The 17356-nt window shown below is 41.0% G+C and overlaps 1 protein-coding gene across 2 annotated transcripts in view; it reads left to right on the forward strand.

Moving 5' to 3' along the window:
- The window catches only part of CRYBG1 (crystallin beta-gamma domain containing 1), a 247124-nt gene that overhangs the window by 183157 nt on the left and 46611 nt on the right, over nt 1-17356 (forward strand). For both annotated transcript variants that reach the window (XM_075597547.1, XM_075597548.1), the window contains 2 exons: nt 6911-8745; nt 13993-17251. In XM_075597547.1, coding sequence (XP_075453662.1) covers nt 6911-8745; nt 13993-17251 — 5094 coding nt within the window. The remainder of the gene's footprint in view (nt 1-6910; nt 8746-13992; nt 17252-17356) is intronic.

Genomic DNA, 17356 nt, shown 5'->3' on the forward strand with positions numbered 1-17356 from the left:
TGTGAATAGCTTAGTAACCATTGCACATTTGATAGCCCTATTTGGTAGTTGGGAGCTGCTTTGTTACAAGTTTGATAAGAATACCCTTATTTCTCCCGATTGCATTCATAATGCATTAAAGGTGTAGGTCTGTTTAGAACAGGGAAGCACAAACTAGGGAAGCATGACCCCCAAATATTCTAGGGGGGCACGGCGCTTATAGAGGCCCCGCGCTCTTCCCCACAATATTTAAATAAAATGCCGGGGGAGGGCGCGAGGCCTCTGTAACTGCCTCTTACCTGCTCTCCGGCGGCTTCTGGCGACACGTTGCCATGACAACGCAGCACCAAATGACGCTGCGTTGCCGTCACATGATGCCGTAGAGAAAGTAACAGGGGGGAGGGGCGCGAGCAGTCAGGGGGGTGCAAAGAAAAAAGTTTGCGTACCCCTGGTTTAGAACATAGTTAAGTTAAAGACCGGGATGTGTTTAGTGTATAGTCTTGTTAATAGTTTGGTTTTTAATTTGATTGAAAAAAATTGACATTTCTAAGTATTTCAAAATATATATATGTTTTACTGATGAGCACTTGATACTACACAGAATCCTTATCTGCAGCGTACCACTGCGCACAGTGTCACCTTTTGCTTCATGTGAAACTGTACGCTCATTTGCATGTCATTTCCAAGAATCCCTGGCGGCAGTTGGAAGCAGTTTGCTACTAGATAATGTGGAAAAACAGGGTTGCAGACCTGTCTGAGATGTGAATGTGCTCACAAGGGGTATTTCTTACTTGCAGTATGTCCTTAGTAACCATTTTCTTGTGGCAGTGTTTTTGTTTTTCTTACAATGTTTAATCTCTTTCATGGCGAGACTGTTAGGCCTCGTTCAGGGTGCCAGAGGCAGGAGTTGGAGGGCGGGCGTGCGCGAGGGCGGGCGGCAGTCTGCTGGGCGATGTGTGTTCATCCTCCCCAGCAGACTTTTTCAGGAGTTGAGGGGGCGGGGCTACAGACCTGAGGTGAGGGATCGAGGCTGCAGTCTTGAAATCATTCTCAAGAATAATTTCATTGGCTGCCGAGGTCCCAGTGACGCTGCTGCAGCTTCAAAAAACAACCTGGCTTGTTTATTGAAACTGTAGCCAGCGTCAACTCTGTACTTCGGAGACAGGGCAGCTGCTACCCTGACAACCAGTATTCAATTTGAATACATTGTGTCCCACGGCAGCTCGCACGTAAGCACGCCCTCCCTCCGAAGCCTGCACCCTGAACGAGGCCTAATAGTGGGTATTACAAAGTAAAGGTAAACTTTCAGTTACAACTTCTTTTTTTCTACTCTTAACATGTAAAATAATTACGAGGCCTTCATTATCACATAGGATTAGATATGCAGCCGACCCAGTAAAAATAAAAATGTATTTATGTTTCAAAGGCATTAGATAACTAACATGTCCCTTATAGGGTTATTGAATTTTTATATGGAAGCAATTTAAATGAAAAAGATATTGTCCGTTTGTTTTTGTCCGCTCTGTGGGGTGTTAAAGCTTCTGTATTTCAATCTGAAACTCACCAGCCCTTTTTTCCCTGTACCCAATTTTCCAACTCTACCTGTCCATGAAATGTCTGTGAACTGACTGTATAACCTCTGTTTATTTAATGCAACCTTTGTATTGTTATCATAACTCTGTGCCCAGGACATGCTTGAAAACAAGCGGTAACTCTCAATGTATTACTTCCTGGTAAAACTTTTTTATAAATAATTGTTAGGTGACACATATTGTAATGGGCTGTATCACGGAAGGCATTTTTCCCTTTAAAATAAATCATTAAAATAACATCTTTGCCTGTTCTGAGGTGACATACATCTCCCTAGTTAAAAGTCCCACCTAGAACTAAAGTAAGTAGCAATGACATATATAATGGGCTACATTTCTGTGAATTATACTTAATTAAAGGGGTAATGTCACTGCCTTTACAGTGGGCGAACCTGTTTCAAATCTCTGTGTCCGCTCCCCATGTGAACGAGACAAGTCTCTTTATCTCTCTAAGCCTATATGTAAGGAAAAACATTTCGCCTTCTTTAATAAAAAAATGAGCTATTCATGTTTTTTGAGTGAAAAGAAAGCTCATTTGCGTATCAAAATTAACAAAAAGAGAAAATATTACAGCTGCAGACCAAGCAATATCCTACGTGTGTTTTTTGTAGTTCTGTACTATGAGATAGTTTTTTTTTGTTTAAAAGCAGCTCCAAATAACATTTTTAATGTATTATAATGTAACAAGCATTTTTTGTTTCTATAGCAACCATTTACAAAGTCACATCCCTTTCCTCTTATGAAACAGGCTCTGGCACACCCCTTTTTAAGCCCTGCCCTCTCTTGCAGTGCACCAATTGTTTTGGCTGACTGGTCACATGATCTTCCCCACAGAACTTTGCATCTTTGGTTCTCTTCTGCTGCACTGACGGCCATTTAGTAAACCCCCGAGCCGAATCTTCGCCGATCGATCACAGGAGAATGGATCGATCGGCAACTTCGCTAATTACTTATCATTGTGTGAAAACTGCAGCTTGGACTTCACTGCCTGTCTCCCATTGGTGGAAGCTCAGAACCTTTAATTAATTGGTACTGGACATAAACAATAGGTCCAGTACCTGTTGAATAGGTGCAGTTGGAGGGTATGAGTATAGTGCATCCCCCTACTGCAGGCATGGTTTGGGGCTTATTCAGTTTTTATACTGCAGGGGAAAAAAGATATCGAGAACCAGAAATGTGTAATTTGTGTATTGCAGCTATGCTCTTCTGGCTTGAATAACATGGTGACTGGTGAAGAGGAATTTGCAGGGTTTTTTTTTCCTACTGCTTCAGTTGCCTCTTTATTTATTTTTGCAATTTTTTGGCTTATAGACAGCGGAAGCATGGCTCAATAGGGATGAAAATGAGCTCACGGTGCTGATATTAAATGTGGGTAATTAGGGTCTTTACAAATCAGACGTTGATACTTATTTTTATATAATTATAAAACGTGTAATGTTTCCAAGAATACCAAATACTTTGTAGGAGTTTGGGGAAATTGACCTACTCTTTTGTGCCAAAGAACTTGGAAAACTACAGGCATACAGTACTGTATTGTCAATCAACAGCTATTTTCTTTGTTCTTAATGTACAGTACTGTATGTATAAGGGTGATTGTTCCCTAGGCAGCTAAAGGTGGGTGGAAATAAGTAAACATTTTCACTTTCAAGAGTGAATAAATCTATAAAAAAAAAAGAGTGAATGACATTGATGGGCTGTTTAGAAAAAAGATGTTTTGCTAATGTGGTGAGGACAGAAAGTGGAAAAAAAAAACACATGCGATGGAAACATCTCTTCCTGGCACAACTAGGTGTATTACTGTAAGATATGAGCACTGAAGACAACCAGAGTTGCAGAAACACACATCCACCATCTTTACAGCTCCCACACCCTGCCCACTTCCTGTGTGTAATATTATTGAGAAGTAAGGTGCAGATCCAGCACTGGCTGACTGAACTCTTCTTATCTGCATCCAGGTGGTCAGCCTTGCACTTCCCCCATCCTCCTCCTCCCCCTGTCCCAGCCCCTCCTAGGAGGGGGCGCTCCTTATCTCTCAGGAGGGGGCGCAGAGACAGGCCGGCTGCAGTGCCAGGGGGTGGCAGCCTCGCAGTCTGTGCACTTTGGATGTAACTCCTCTTTCTGCACCACACCCCCTTTTGCGCTTCTTAATCTTTACACAAGTCCGCACTGCCGTGGTCTCCCCTGTGCACCCGCAGCAGGGTCAGTCTTGGCTGGCAGAGTTGCAGTGAGTATGATAGATTATGGGTAGAGGGCTTGGGGGGGCAGGATACAGTCCCCTTTATAATGCAGTGCCCCCTCCCCCTTACTGTATGGTGCAGGAAGGTAGCTTCTCTCCCGCAGAGTAGGTTGGATGGGGCTGTGCATCTACCATTCAATGCTGGTGTGTCACGTATGATCCATTCAGCACCAGAGGGATGTGCGACCCAAAGGAGGGATCACTAGCAGGCAAGATGCGAGTCCAACTCTGCACACTCCATTAGCCCCCTTCCCCCTCCTCTTACTAAGCACGGAGGGTGCATGTGTCACACAATAACATGACTGGCAGGTGTTTACTTTGCTTGCAAAGAACACAGATTGTTACATATGATGTGAATGGCAGCAGTTTAACATTTCGAAATGAAAGTTTTTAGTGGGAAATGTGTGTGCTGCTTCACCCTCATATGCAAGATCTGGGAATCTTTTCTTACACTGGACAATAAATATATTTCTGCATTTTATTGTGTGACTTCCTGGAACAGTTTTTTTTTTTTTTTTTTAAGAACTGGTTAGTTAAGAATATTAATCACAGATCAGTATGCTGATTGTATACTGAGTAACATCATAAAGTACCTGTTAACATTTTCACTGCCAGATGGGAAATCTCTTCAGGTTTATTCCACTACAGAAATAATATATTTTTTTCTGAATCAGTGATACCTTTTGTAAATAACTGTTTATTTGCAGTGACTTTAAAAAAATGACTGTGCTATATGCATTTACTGTAACAGGGTCAATTGTTTGCATTGTCACTGCTCAAAGCAGGGAAGGAATTATATGCACTGACATTAAATATAACAAAACACATCTTTAAAAGAAATTACTGACTTTTTTGTTGCTCATCACGAAAATATAATAATAATAAAATAAAACTTCACTGAAATATGTAACAGATTGTACTGGGGATGTAGTACCCAAACGAGCAAAGGCTGCACCGCAGGTTCCAAGGTTGCAGTGATCAGTGATCTATCTGCTTCTTTAAACAAAACCACACTGGCAATTATGTTTACAAGTGCTTGTCTAGGAGAAAACATATCATACTTTCTCAATAACATATGCAATCTGGATGCAAAAACACACACACACACACATATATATATATATATATATATATTTTTTTTTTACAGGATTTAATGATGCAGACCAAGCAATAAACTACATGTGTGTGTGTTTTAAAAATATATATAAATCCGTTCTCTATGAGAAAATACTTGCAGATTTAATTTTAAACAACTCTGAATTACATTTTTAATGTATTATAATGTAACAAGCATTTTCTGTTTCTTTAAAAACCATTTACAAAGTCACATCCCCTTCCTCTTCTGAAACAGGTTCTGGCACACCCCTTTTTGAGCCCTGCCCTCTCTCTAGCAGTGCACCAATTATATATAGTGACTGCCTGGTCACATGATCTTCCCCAACAGAACTTTGCATCTTTGGTCCTGTTCTGCTGCACTGACAGCCATTTAGTAAACCCCCGAGCCGAATTTTCACCGATCGATCGGCAATTTAGCTAATTACTTATCATTGTGGGGATTATATAAATGCGCATATTAAAGGACCCCCGGCATTTTGGACTGATGCTTTAAACCAAGTGGTCCTCCAGAGCTAAACTGCTATTTCTTTCGCTCTGGGGGACTTCTTGGTTCCCCAGAGACTTACTGGTGTAGTTAACGATGTCTGACTGGACATTTTAATGGCCGTCCAATAGGAAGCTGCAGCGGATGACGTGGCTTCATATAGGCCTGAGGCACCCACAACATTTTGGGGGAGGATTAAAATCCCAAAGGGGGGGAAACTGGTTTCCACAATGAAAGTAACACAGGAGCCAGGGGGCAATATAAGCTAGAAATAGTGAGATTTCACTTAAGAGCAGCACCCAGTTCAAATGCTCAACAAAAAAAATAATAACAATAACATATATATTCATATATAGTGTGTAAAAATAAAAAAGTGAGCAGCTGGGATTGTTGACTTAACTCAGGGGTTCTCAACTCCAGTACTCAAGATCCCCCCGCCCAACAGGTCAGGTTTTAAGGATATTCCAGCTTCAGCACTGATGGCTCACTCCATCAAAGACAGCCACTGCTAGAGCCTCCTCCTGTGCTTAAGCAGACTCTTTGACTCAGCCAGTGATTGAGCCACCTGTGCTGAAGCTGGAATATTCTTAAAACCTAACCTGTTGGGGTGGGAGGGGTTGTTGAGGACTGGAGTTGAGACCCCCTATTCACATCTATTGTAAAGGTGCATTCCATACAGATTTAAGTTGTTCAGGATTCCTTCATTACATTGTTTATTTTTTTACGCCTGGAAACTTGATCATCGTTACCTCCTGTTACATATTGTTCATTGTCATTTTACAAACGGGTATCTTGATTGTGGAAATTGCTGAGCACATGGTCAGATCAATGTCAAATACAATTCTACTAACGGTCTTGCTCTTTACAATACAGTCTAACTCAGGGGTGTGCAAACGGGGGGGGGCGCAAGATTTTCCAGGGGGGGGCGCGGCGGTTACAGAGGTCCCACGCTCTTCCCCAAGGCATTGAAATGAAATGCCGGGGGACTGCACCAGGCCTCTGTAACTCACTTACCTTAGCTTCCAGCGATGCGTCGTTATGGCAATGTGGAGTTACCATGGCAATGTGGCGTCACATGACCCCCACAGCGTCATTTGATGCCGGAGCCAAAGTAAGGGAGCGACAGCATGCAGGGGGAAAAGTTTGTGCACCCCTGGTCTATCTCATGTGCAGGCAGTTTTCGCTATTTGCAATGTGGTTTTATTGATTCTCATTGTATCGCAGATTTAATTGTGGTCCCACTTTTTAAAATGAGATTTCTTCCATTCGAATGTCACTGTGCAGAGACCCAAAGCTATTCAATATTGCTTTGGAGAGCTACCAAACTCTAGCTACAAATGGGAAAAAACTAAATAAATAGTGATAAGGTGCCAGAGGTGTGCTGGGAGGGAGGCAACACCCTTTTAGTAAATGCAGTGCCCTGCTTCTTATTAGATACAGAAATGTGCTTTTATTCATGTACATTTAACATAAATCATTTCATTCTTTTTTTCTTTCTATTTGTAGTCTTCTAGGGCACAGTCTCTAGAGTCACCTAAAAAAGACAACACAAAGAAACCCGTTTTGGGAAAATTTGGGAATCTTTTTACCTCCAACAAAAAGAGAGTTGGCAAAACGCCTCCGGAGTCTCCAACAAATCCTACAACTGAAAAGCCGGCGACTCCTTCCAAGACCCCTGAGAAGGAGTTGGTGAGAGAAAGAAAGAAAGTTCAGGTCTCTGTGACCACGTCTGGTCCCACAGTACAGAATCAGGCAGGCAGCAGGACTGTTAATGTGGATACTCTGTCAGATCAGGTTACGCGACGAGCCTCAAAGGAGCGAGGACTTCCTGTCAATCAAAGCGAGAAAGAGATCACCAATGGTAAAAGTGACAATGGATTGTCTGATCTGAGTCAGTATAATGAAGGGGACCCGTCCGTACTAGAAACGGAAGCTCAACTAGCCATCACAGAAAAGGTTAATGATCAACCTTCACCTGCTGAAAGTCCTACTACTCTCACTGATGCATTTTCAGGCACAAGTCAAGGACATGTGCAAAGCCCGACAGCCAGACCCAATAAGCAGAATAGCACTGATAGGAATGTAAGGCATCCGCCCTGTTCACCTGTTAAGAAACATCCAGCTACAGAGGGAGAAACCGGCAAGGCCAGTACACGAAAGCTGCAGGTTTTCTCTTCAGAAATTATTATTAGTAAGGAAGATTCAACCAGAGCTTCGCCAAAGAGAACAATCAAATTCACCAGCAAGTTATCAGACTCCAAATTGCGAATACCAGATAAACCGGCTCAGTCACCGAGTACTACGGAAGCACCCAACACTGCAAAGTTGGGATTGCAGATTGCATCAGGGAATAAAAGCAAAGACCCGGCTACACTGATCACAGAACTGGGTCAGCCTCAGGAGACTGCAAGAAGCAGCAACAGTGTAGATAAGACAGCTGGTGGTGATGGCCTCGTTCTTCACCAATGCCCATTAGTGAGGGACATTTCCACAGCACCTGAGAAGCTGAACGTTCACAGTTCTAGTGAGAGCACGAATACTGCAAAGGTTTTAACGGTTGATATCTATCTAAGCAAAACTGCTGGAACAAACACTCCAACGCCCCTGGAGGGTTATAATAACAGAGATCCATTGGAGAAAAGCCCTGGTATTAGGAAAATGGTGAAGAAGAGAAAGTCTTTGAAATCTCAAACTAGTCAGAACGAGGAAAAAAATACAGAAAATCCTGCTCTGGATGAACCCGTTTTTGACAATGATTTCACTTTTGAAGGGGTCCTGGAATCGCCGACAACTCCAGAGAGCAAAGTGAAACCTGTTCAACCGTCACTCGAGCCTAACGGGGCTTCAGCAGCCAGGCAAGACTCAAAGGCGGGAACCAATCACAAAGTGTCGCCCAAAGGTGAATCAGACAAAGGTAAACAGCAACACCCAGCCTCCAGCCCCTTGAAAAAAAAGGCTGCCAAGGAAAATCAGCCTGCCTCTGTCCCAGCTTCTCCCACAGCGCGCAAGGCACAGGTTAAAGATTCTCTGCTCAGAAATCAGGCGGCACCAAGTGCCAAAGCAACTGAAGGCAACCAGCCTGTTGTTCCTGTTTCTACAACAAAAGACGCCTGTGTGGAGCAGGGTTCTGAGCCGGGATCCTCTACGTGTGCCAGTGGGGAGAATTCTGCCGATGATAGGAAAGCACAGCAGAAAAGCAGCCTGGGTGTGCAGGCTCACCAAGCTAACAGCAAAGCAGATGTGGACAGCTCTACACAGCCATCTTCAGGCTTAGACGTTACAGAGAACATAAGCTCTTTCATTGAAAACTCAACATCCACAGTCACATCAAAGCTCAACATGTAAGTACACATCTATGTAAACGTTACCTCTGCCTTGTGGAATGCACGCCCTGTCTATAGTTTATTGATATATTTTCACGGGATTGAATTTTTCAATCTTGGTTGTTTCCTGGAAGGCTGACCTGCAATATATGGCTTTGCAATAAAAATACACTTCCATCCAACACTCGAGAAACCAATGAAGGTCACCTAATGTAGCTTCGCTGCAGGCACTATACCAATTATATACCTGTTGTTTATTATTAAAATGAACAAATCATTGTGAATGTAAAGGTGGCCGTTACATCAGGACAATGGAAAGCAATCATTTTATAACGTCCCTTTTGAACCCCATATATTTCTTCATTGCTATTATCGCTTTAAATGTACAGGGAAGGGACCATTGCATTTGCATGTACAAAGTGTGCATAGGTGAATGCATTTACATTGACATTTTCCATCTAGACTAGCATTGTATTTTGCCTTTGCCAGCTGGGAAGATACCATTTTGTGCTCTGCTTTTTAATCTATTTTTTTCATACTTGTTTGTTATTTCTAATTTCTTATATAGAAATAGCATGTGCAGCTTTTTCTGCAGTATGCATTACAGAGAATTTAAAATAGGGTGATAACCACACCAGACATAAAAGTAAAAATAAGCATTAGTAGAAGGGCATTATTGAGCACAAAAGTACAATTTGAACATAATTGAGGCAATCTGACTTTTTTAATATAGTGTCTGCATAAGTAATCCCCTCCCCCCTTATTTCTAATTACAGTAAAAAAAATAGTCATTTTCGTTTCGTTTGCTTCCATATGCATACATGTACCTATGTGGAGGATTTAAAATATAATCTTGAATTGTTTGAAAAATTACACTTTGTAATATGTTTAGTTGTATTAGATCTTTAACTGAAGCTAAATATTGTAGCTTCCTGCAAATAATACCACATTAATTTAGATAAACAGTTACATGTTAAACTACCTGGTTTACCTGTATTATATTAATTTACTTATACCAATTAACTGATGAAGTAATTCACACCTTCACTGATTGTGTCATCCCGCAGTCTGTTTTTATTTTTAATTTCCCATAACTTTCTTAGAGTAACATGAATAATCGCTGCTAATCCTCTGAAGGTGCAATCCCACATAGCTCATAAAATCATTCTGTAAAGAATGTGTCTTCCTTAAATGTAACAATGCTTAAAGCAACAATGTGACCTTTTCTGTTTCTCTGGAAATTAAGCACGTTTTCCTTTTCACCTGGGCCCATGATTATAGGATAGTGCTTGTAAATCGACTATTTCCTCATAGCCCACACTAAGTCCACAAACCCTTGTTAAATACACAGGGAAATGACACACATGGAAATCAAACGCCTCCCCTGTGTCAGCTCACCATGTGCACAAACGAACTAAGAAATATAAAAGACAGACGTAAGCGTCTGCATTTTTTGATAAAGGCATCAACCTCTCAGATTTACCCAATTAACATGCCACGGCTAATGGCTTTCAGAGGAGGGGCTGCATACTTTAGAGCTATTTTTTGCATATTAACATAAGTACTTATTGTGGAACACTTGCCTCTCCTAAAGCCCTCTAACACCCATAAACACAATATTATTGTGCATTTATTGGCTGGAGGTCCAGTGAGAGAATGGCATCGCACAGGTCATAGCTGAAAGTGTGTGATGAAGTGTTTTATGTGTTTTGTGAGGCAGCCTGCTCATTTTATGTAAGTGCTTTGGGAAGAATTTACGTTCAGAATACATTGTCCGCTAAGACAGGGGGGCCCAACTCCAGTCCTCAAGCCCCCTCAACAGGTCAGGTTTTCAGGATATTCCCGCTTCAGCACAGGTGGCTCAATCAGTCCCTGCTTCAGCACAGGTGGTCCAATCAGAGGCCTCTGATTGAGTCACCTGAGCTGAAGCTGGGATATCCTGAAAACCTGACCCGTTGGGGGTCGGGGGGGGGCTTGAGGACTGGAGTTGAGCACCCCTGCTCTAAGAGGTTGCAATATTTGGTGCTAAGTGGGATTGCATCCGTAATACATCGAAGTTTAGTACTGTGATCTCACGAAAGGTATAAGACAAACCATGAAAATTGACTTGAACAGACAAAATTTGCAAATATGATGTCGCACTCACACAGCTCGAGACACTGAATGTGCCCTGTACATACATGCAGTACCACTGATGGAGTGCTGTGATGGGCTGAGACTCACCCACTAATTCACAGGACATGTTCATTAAAGCTGCCGTCCCTCCAGACTCCTGTATGAGTTGAACCCATGTAATGCTAGTAACTTGCTCTCCTGAGCATGTCCTGCTCTTTATATGAAGAATAAAAAAAAAAAAAAAAGTAGTCTTGAAAACCGTCGCTTGTGGAGAGGTTACCATGGTAACATTTCCTCTGCTCTGGAGAGAGCTCCATTTTAAGTTCCCAGGCATTTAATATTTAAAACCCTTTATATCTCCTGAGCAGAGCACCAGATTTAAAAAAATAAAAAATCAGCGTTGGAAAGGGCAAGAAGAGATCTTTTAGAGGAAGTCGAATGGATTGCAAAAAGGGACTGCTGCATTAAGCCGCATTACCATTCAGACATGTTTGGCACAACGTGCCTGTACTTTGCCTTTCTTTGCGATTAGAAATAGCAGAGTCTCCCCTATTTTTATCTAGTAAGTAAATTTAATCATTGGCCAAAGTGCTGCTATGAAGGTGTTTGTAATAATGTGCCTGATTCTAAGTTCCTCTTTTGGCTCAGTAAGATGGCATATTCATTTGGACTTCTATTTACTATGATTTTGCTCTGTATTTATTTGTACGCATTGAATGGGATAGACCCTTTCTCAACATATATTTTTTGTATAAAAGAATGAAAGTCTTTTAAAATAAAAGTAACGGTGCCACACTTCTGTAACCAGTTCCACTAAACCTTTTATCCTCTGGTAATGGGGTGACTTACGCTCTGGTTCATTTATAACAGATGAGTGGTTTTGTTTATTGCACATATCCTGTACACTCAGACACATTCCAACAAACCTGTGCTTACACAGGCAGAGCTATAGGTATGCCCACACAGACATGTACTAACAGACAGGCATGTACCCACACGAATATAAAAGCACGCTGGCAGAGGCACATACATACGCATTTCTAAACACATACCTGCCTAGTTATTACATTCACATTCGAGGTTTAATCCTTGGGCTCTTGAGGTGCGATTGGATTTGCAGAGGACAGACACTTTTACCCGTCCTGTGACAGGATCCATCCATCCATTCGTATTGCAGGGATGAGAGACGTCAACTCCCACGCACCAAACGATCAAGACTGAATTATTGGTTGACAACACGGAGCACATGTAGGGATATGCATAGTGGGAGAAAATGCTGACTACAGACCCTTTGGCATGTTTCCTTACGATATATGCACACTCCTCCCTAGCGTCTATCATTAGTAATTCCCAAATCACTCGCTAACATAAGCACAGGATCGTTGCTGCAAACTAGCTGGGGAAGATTGCTGCCCTGTTCAAATGAGTAGAGCTGATAGCTTTCTGAGCAAGGGTAGAACGGCTACCCAGCATATTGAATAGGCACTTCAGACACGTACTGTATGGTAGTGTATGTTAAAAATACTTTTCACCATTAGCAGCACAAACACTTTTTTGTCTTCTTTCACCCACCCATTTAAAAAAAAAATGTAGAATACATAGATATCCAATTCTTTGTGGCTAATAATCTATTTGCAAATTTAGAATTTAACTGTGATATAAACTGAAAAAAAAAAGAATCAAATAGGGTGAGGTTTATTTTGTACATTGTGGGTGTGCATAAGAGTGTATCCTGTATGTGTACCATGGTGAAAGTCATTTGGCAGAATTCCATCCGTAGCGTTGCTGATGTGGCATTGGATATGCTAATAATAGTCACGTTGCTGACACAACTTCTCTTCACTGACTCCAGTATTCAATATTCGTAGGACTGTGCTGAGCAGATCTGTGCGCAGCTAATTAATTATTGAAACCCCCAGACAACAGGCAAATAAGCGGAAGTTATCTGAGATGTAACCCGATGACGCGGACTGACCACGCATAGCAATTATATATAACTGTACATATAGCATGAAGAAAAGGATTATTTTTTTAAAAAGGACACACACTGTGTACACAGAAGTAATATTCGGGACGAGCTATTGTATGTCTTTATTTATATAGCGCCATTAATGTACATAGCGCTTCACAGCAGTAATACATGTGGTAATCCAATAAATAACAGATAATATAAATAACAGATCATGGGAATAAGTGCTTTAGACATTAAGGAAGAGGAGTCCCTGCTCCGAGGAGCTTACAGTCTAATTAGTGATACATAGCTGAAAAAGGAGAGGGGGTCACGATAGAGCTTTTTACATACAAAAAAAACCTATACTATAGGTTTCTTGTGGGAACATTTTCTCAAATTCTTTTTCTAGAACAAAGTGTTCTGTAAAGGCGAGGGTAGCCTTGGAGAAGTCTTAGACCAAAAGATGTAATAAACACATGCCTCCTGGCTCACTGTATTACTATGGGATACACTCTTATGCCTGCATATTAAGATATATTTTTTTGCCGGTATCATCTACCAATCATTATTCTGTGTTCTATGTGAACAGCCTCCAAGCTGTTGGGTTTGGAAAATAATATAGTAATTAAATGCCGCAATCAGCGCTGATTGCCCCTTTTGTTTGCGTTTGTTTAGTTACTCAAACACTGTTTTTAATTAAAAAATGTGATGCTTCGTTCAGGAGATATAAGCGTAAGAAACATGAAGCGCCCTGAGAGGTTACAATGAAATTCTCCACAGAGCCCAGGGCAGTCTAAAGGTCACCACTAAAAAAAAAATACAAAATCATGTGTTTATTACTAGAAAAGTATATAGAGTTTCAAAGTAGCAGGACATGCTCAGGGGGCAAGGTACTAACATTATAAGCGTTAAACTCATATCAGCTTCATGATACATGATACATTATATATGGGCATTTTAAAATTTTAGTTCAATAATTTTTGGAATGCATTGTTTTGTGGTCATAATGATAAACCCCACGGGCAGAATCTCTGCATTTTTAAACTTCTGCACATTTGTTCAAAATGTGAGTCAAATTCTTGTTCATTAGTCTAAGATACTCTAATATGTATTTAACTTCAAAGGATGAATTGCTGTCTCTCTCTTCTTATGTTAAGTTTATTTGGTATTAACATCGTTTTAAATGTTATTTTTTGCAGCCCACCTAAACCAAAGAATGTGGAGTTACCTTTTAATCCCAAAGTCGCAGACAGCCTAGAAAGCGTACAAGATTCCACAACGGAACAACAGATCAACAGAGGAAACACTGCAATCAAAATTTCCTTGTTTGAGAATAAAAGAACAAGCCACAGACAGGTTGATTTTTTGGCGACAAAGAGCATTTCTCAGCCCAAGAAATATATTGAAAGAGCCAAACTGAGCTTTGGGAAACATCCAAAGGGAACTGTGCAAAAATATCACAGTGCAACCAGTAAGCACACCAGTGAGCCTAAAAGTCCTGACAATGCCAAGTCGGAACATGTTCCTTCAGAAATAAAGGCAAAATCAGAAGAAGCACCTAAAGCAGAGAGTGCCAATAAGGAGGTGCAAGTTAAAAAGAAAAAGGATATTACAGGGACGTTGGTGAACCAAATGCAGATGGAAGATACAAAACATGATTTGGATACAGTGGTAAAGGAATCAAATAATGTTAAAGAAAGTATTTTGCCATCATTAAAAGAAGAAAGCTGTACGGAAGCCCCCATCAATATTGATGAAACCATACCTACAGATTTAAAATCTTTTGAAAGCACCAAATGCAATATACAAGTAAACAAGAATAATATTACAGAAAGCAGCATGGCCACTGTTCCTGATTTATTGTCCAAAGTGAAGGCAGAAGACAAGTTGTCACATTCAGCAGTAGACTCTGCTGTTCATTGTGTTGAGAATTCAACTCAGTTGCCGAACAAAGCAAGTTCATGTACAAATAGCGTGCCTTCAAAACTACAGTCAAAGCATCACACGGATATGGAAAATGTTAATAAAAATATCTCTGTACAAAAAGAATCTGGTGGCCTTGAGACATCAGAACAGACTGAAGAGAACCTTTCAAAGGAAGACACCACAGTGCCTTTAGATTGCGTAGATTCATGTCTTCCTGTCGCATCACTACCTAAAATAGATCCAGTCCAGTCTAATAGCAGCAAAGAGGTGACTGAAAAAGAACCATTGACAGCACATTCTGCTCAGGTTGAAGACAATTTGAGGACACCTCAAAATAAAACAAGCAAAAAGAAACCTCAATCAAAAGAAATCACAAACTCTGTTGCCAAAAAAGTTAACCAGGACAGAGGAAAAAAACAATCATTGGATTCAGAGCAAAGTATTTCCAAGGTAAGACATGACTTGAACAGTGAACTGACTAAAAGTGATGAGAACAGCAAAGAAACTTTGGAACATACAAAAGAAGTACCTAAAACGGCAGCTAAACATTGTAGTGATGAAGGTACACACAGTAATTCACCGTTGAAAACCCATTCCAAAAATGATGTGCATCAACCTAATCACCAAGAAAGCAAGAGCCTATTGACTACTGGATCACTGAACACGTGTGCAAATATTCCGTCAGATGAGGAAGGACAGGTAACGGATGACCGCTTACTAAGTCAAGATGTATCTGCTTCCAACCAGAGACCTGCCATCTCTGGAAATGAATCTAATGGTGGGCCGCAGGAAAATAAATCCTCTCTTTGTGGTGACACAGAGCCAAGAAATGCAAGTCCAACACTTGTCTCAACAGGCTTTCAAGAAAGTGGTGTCTCTTTAGATAATACAAGTTCTCATTCACCTGACGAAAACCATACAGTAGTTTCTAACATGAATGAAATTGAAGTTAGCCCTGATCATAAGCTATTGAGTTATTCATCAGATGTAAAACAGCAAGACACCCAAATAACGGTTTTACATAATGGTACCAACGGGATCACGTTGTCTCCAGAAACAGCAGAGCACAATGTTTCTAGAATGAAGGATACCGAAGCTGAATTGGCAGTAGACATTGGTTTTGAACAGAAGGGGCAGCAGAACGATAATTTCCAAAACACATTGGCACTTTCCATGAAAGAAGACAAACCTGGTGATAATGAGCCAATCAGTGTTGCAAGAGTGGACCAGTTATCTAAAAATCTTGATAATATTGAACCCAAGAATGCAAGTGCTTTAACTAAGGCTGATGTGAAAAAGCACCCTGAGGATTGTATACAGAATTCCTGTTCTGAGAAATCAGAGATTACTACAGCAGTGGATCCAGGAAATACATCACTTGAAAGAGCTAACAGTATTCTCACTGTGGATCCCCCTTGGGATTCAGTTTCCAAAGCACATCAAAATGGCTGTGTTGACGACCCAGCAACGATTGCTGATAATAATGGTAGTCTCCAAAACATATTGGATCTTGAAGAACATTTAAAAAATGTACAAAGAAGTCCGGAATCAAGCTTTAATGCCTCTCTAGTAAGGGACGAAAGCATTTTAGATTCATCTTCCGACATGGAAAAATTTGCAGAAACTATCAGAATGTTGGAGAGCCCCCTTACATTACCTCAGAAGAGGAAAAAGCCAAGAGTTCCAAAGTCACCTGGCCCGTCTTTTGGTTTGGCGTCTATACGTGAAGATTATTTGGAGAAGATTCTGGATTCTGAAGCTTTCTCATTTGGGTTAGGAAAGATACAGAGGGCGAAAGACCTAGCACCGATGTCACTGTTTAGGATGCAAAGCAAAGAAACTGCAGAGAAAATTAAACCAAAGCGGGCAACCACTGACAAAAGCATGCTTTTGAAATCTCTGTCAACTAGAGCTCCACCTTCAACAACACCGGAAACATATGACAAAGAAAATGCAGATGTTGCTGATGTAGCAGTCAAACGGTCTCGCCTAGAAAAGAGTTCCATTTACTCCAGCTTGAAATTGCCATTTGCAGCCAGATCAGAAGATAATGTGTTCTCTCCTTCTGTGACATCAGTCAGCACCATTTCTACCTCTTTCTCCACCTCCCGGAAGGATTCTTCTCCCAAAGGGAGAAACTTTGATCTCAAAACAACTGACTCGATAAAGACAGCTCAGACATCAGTGCAAGCTACTAAAGTAGATAACGGTGATATTGATTTGGCAAAGCCATCCATGTCACTTTCCCAACCTCCAAGCAACATGGAAAAGTATTCAGAAACAGTTGATGGGGAAAAGGAAGAAATTACACCAGCTAGCCCTCAATGGCCAGAAGTAACAAATCCTGATTTCGCAGAGTCTCCAAACATAAACAGTTCTTCACCAATTGGAAACAGAATTGCTGCCACTCCTCTTGAAAGCACTCCAAAATCGGATTTCTTGAACCATGACAACGCGGACAAAGATTTCTCTAACATATTTCATTTTAAGGGTTATGATGCAAACTCTATTTTCCCGGACCATGGTGCAGAAGTAAGTGATTTTGAGTTTTCTGTTTTTAGCCATTGAGGTTTTGCAAAACCACAGAAGTTCCGTTCTGGTGATCAGCTATCACAGCTCGAAATGGTTTCATTATAC

Source organism: Ascaphus truei, chromosome 4 (genome assembly GCF_040206685.1).
Source record: "Ascaphus truei isolate aAscTru1 chromosome 4, aAscTru1.hap1, whole genome shotgun sequence".
NCBI classification, from domain to species: Eukaryota; Metazoa; Chordata; class Amphibia; order Anura; family Ascaphidae; genus Ascaphus; species Ascaphus truei.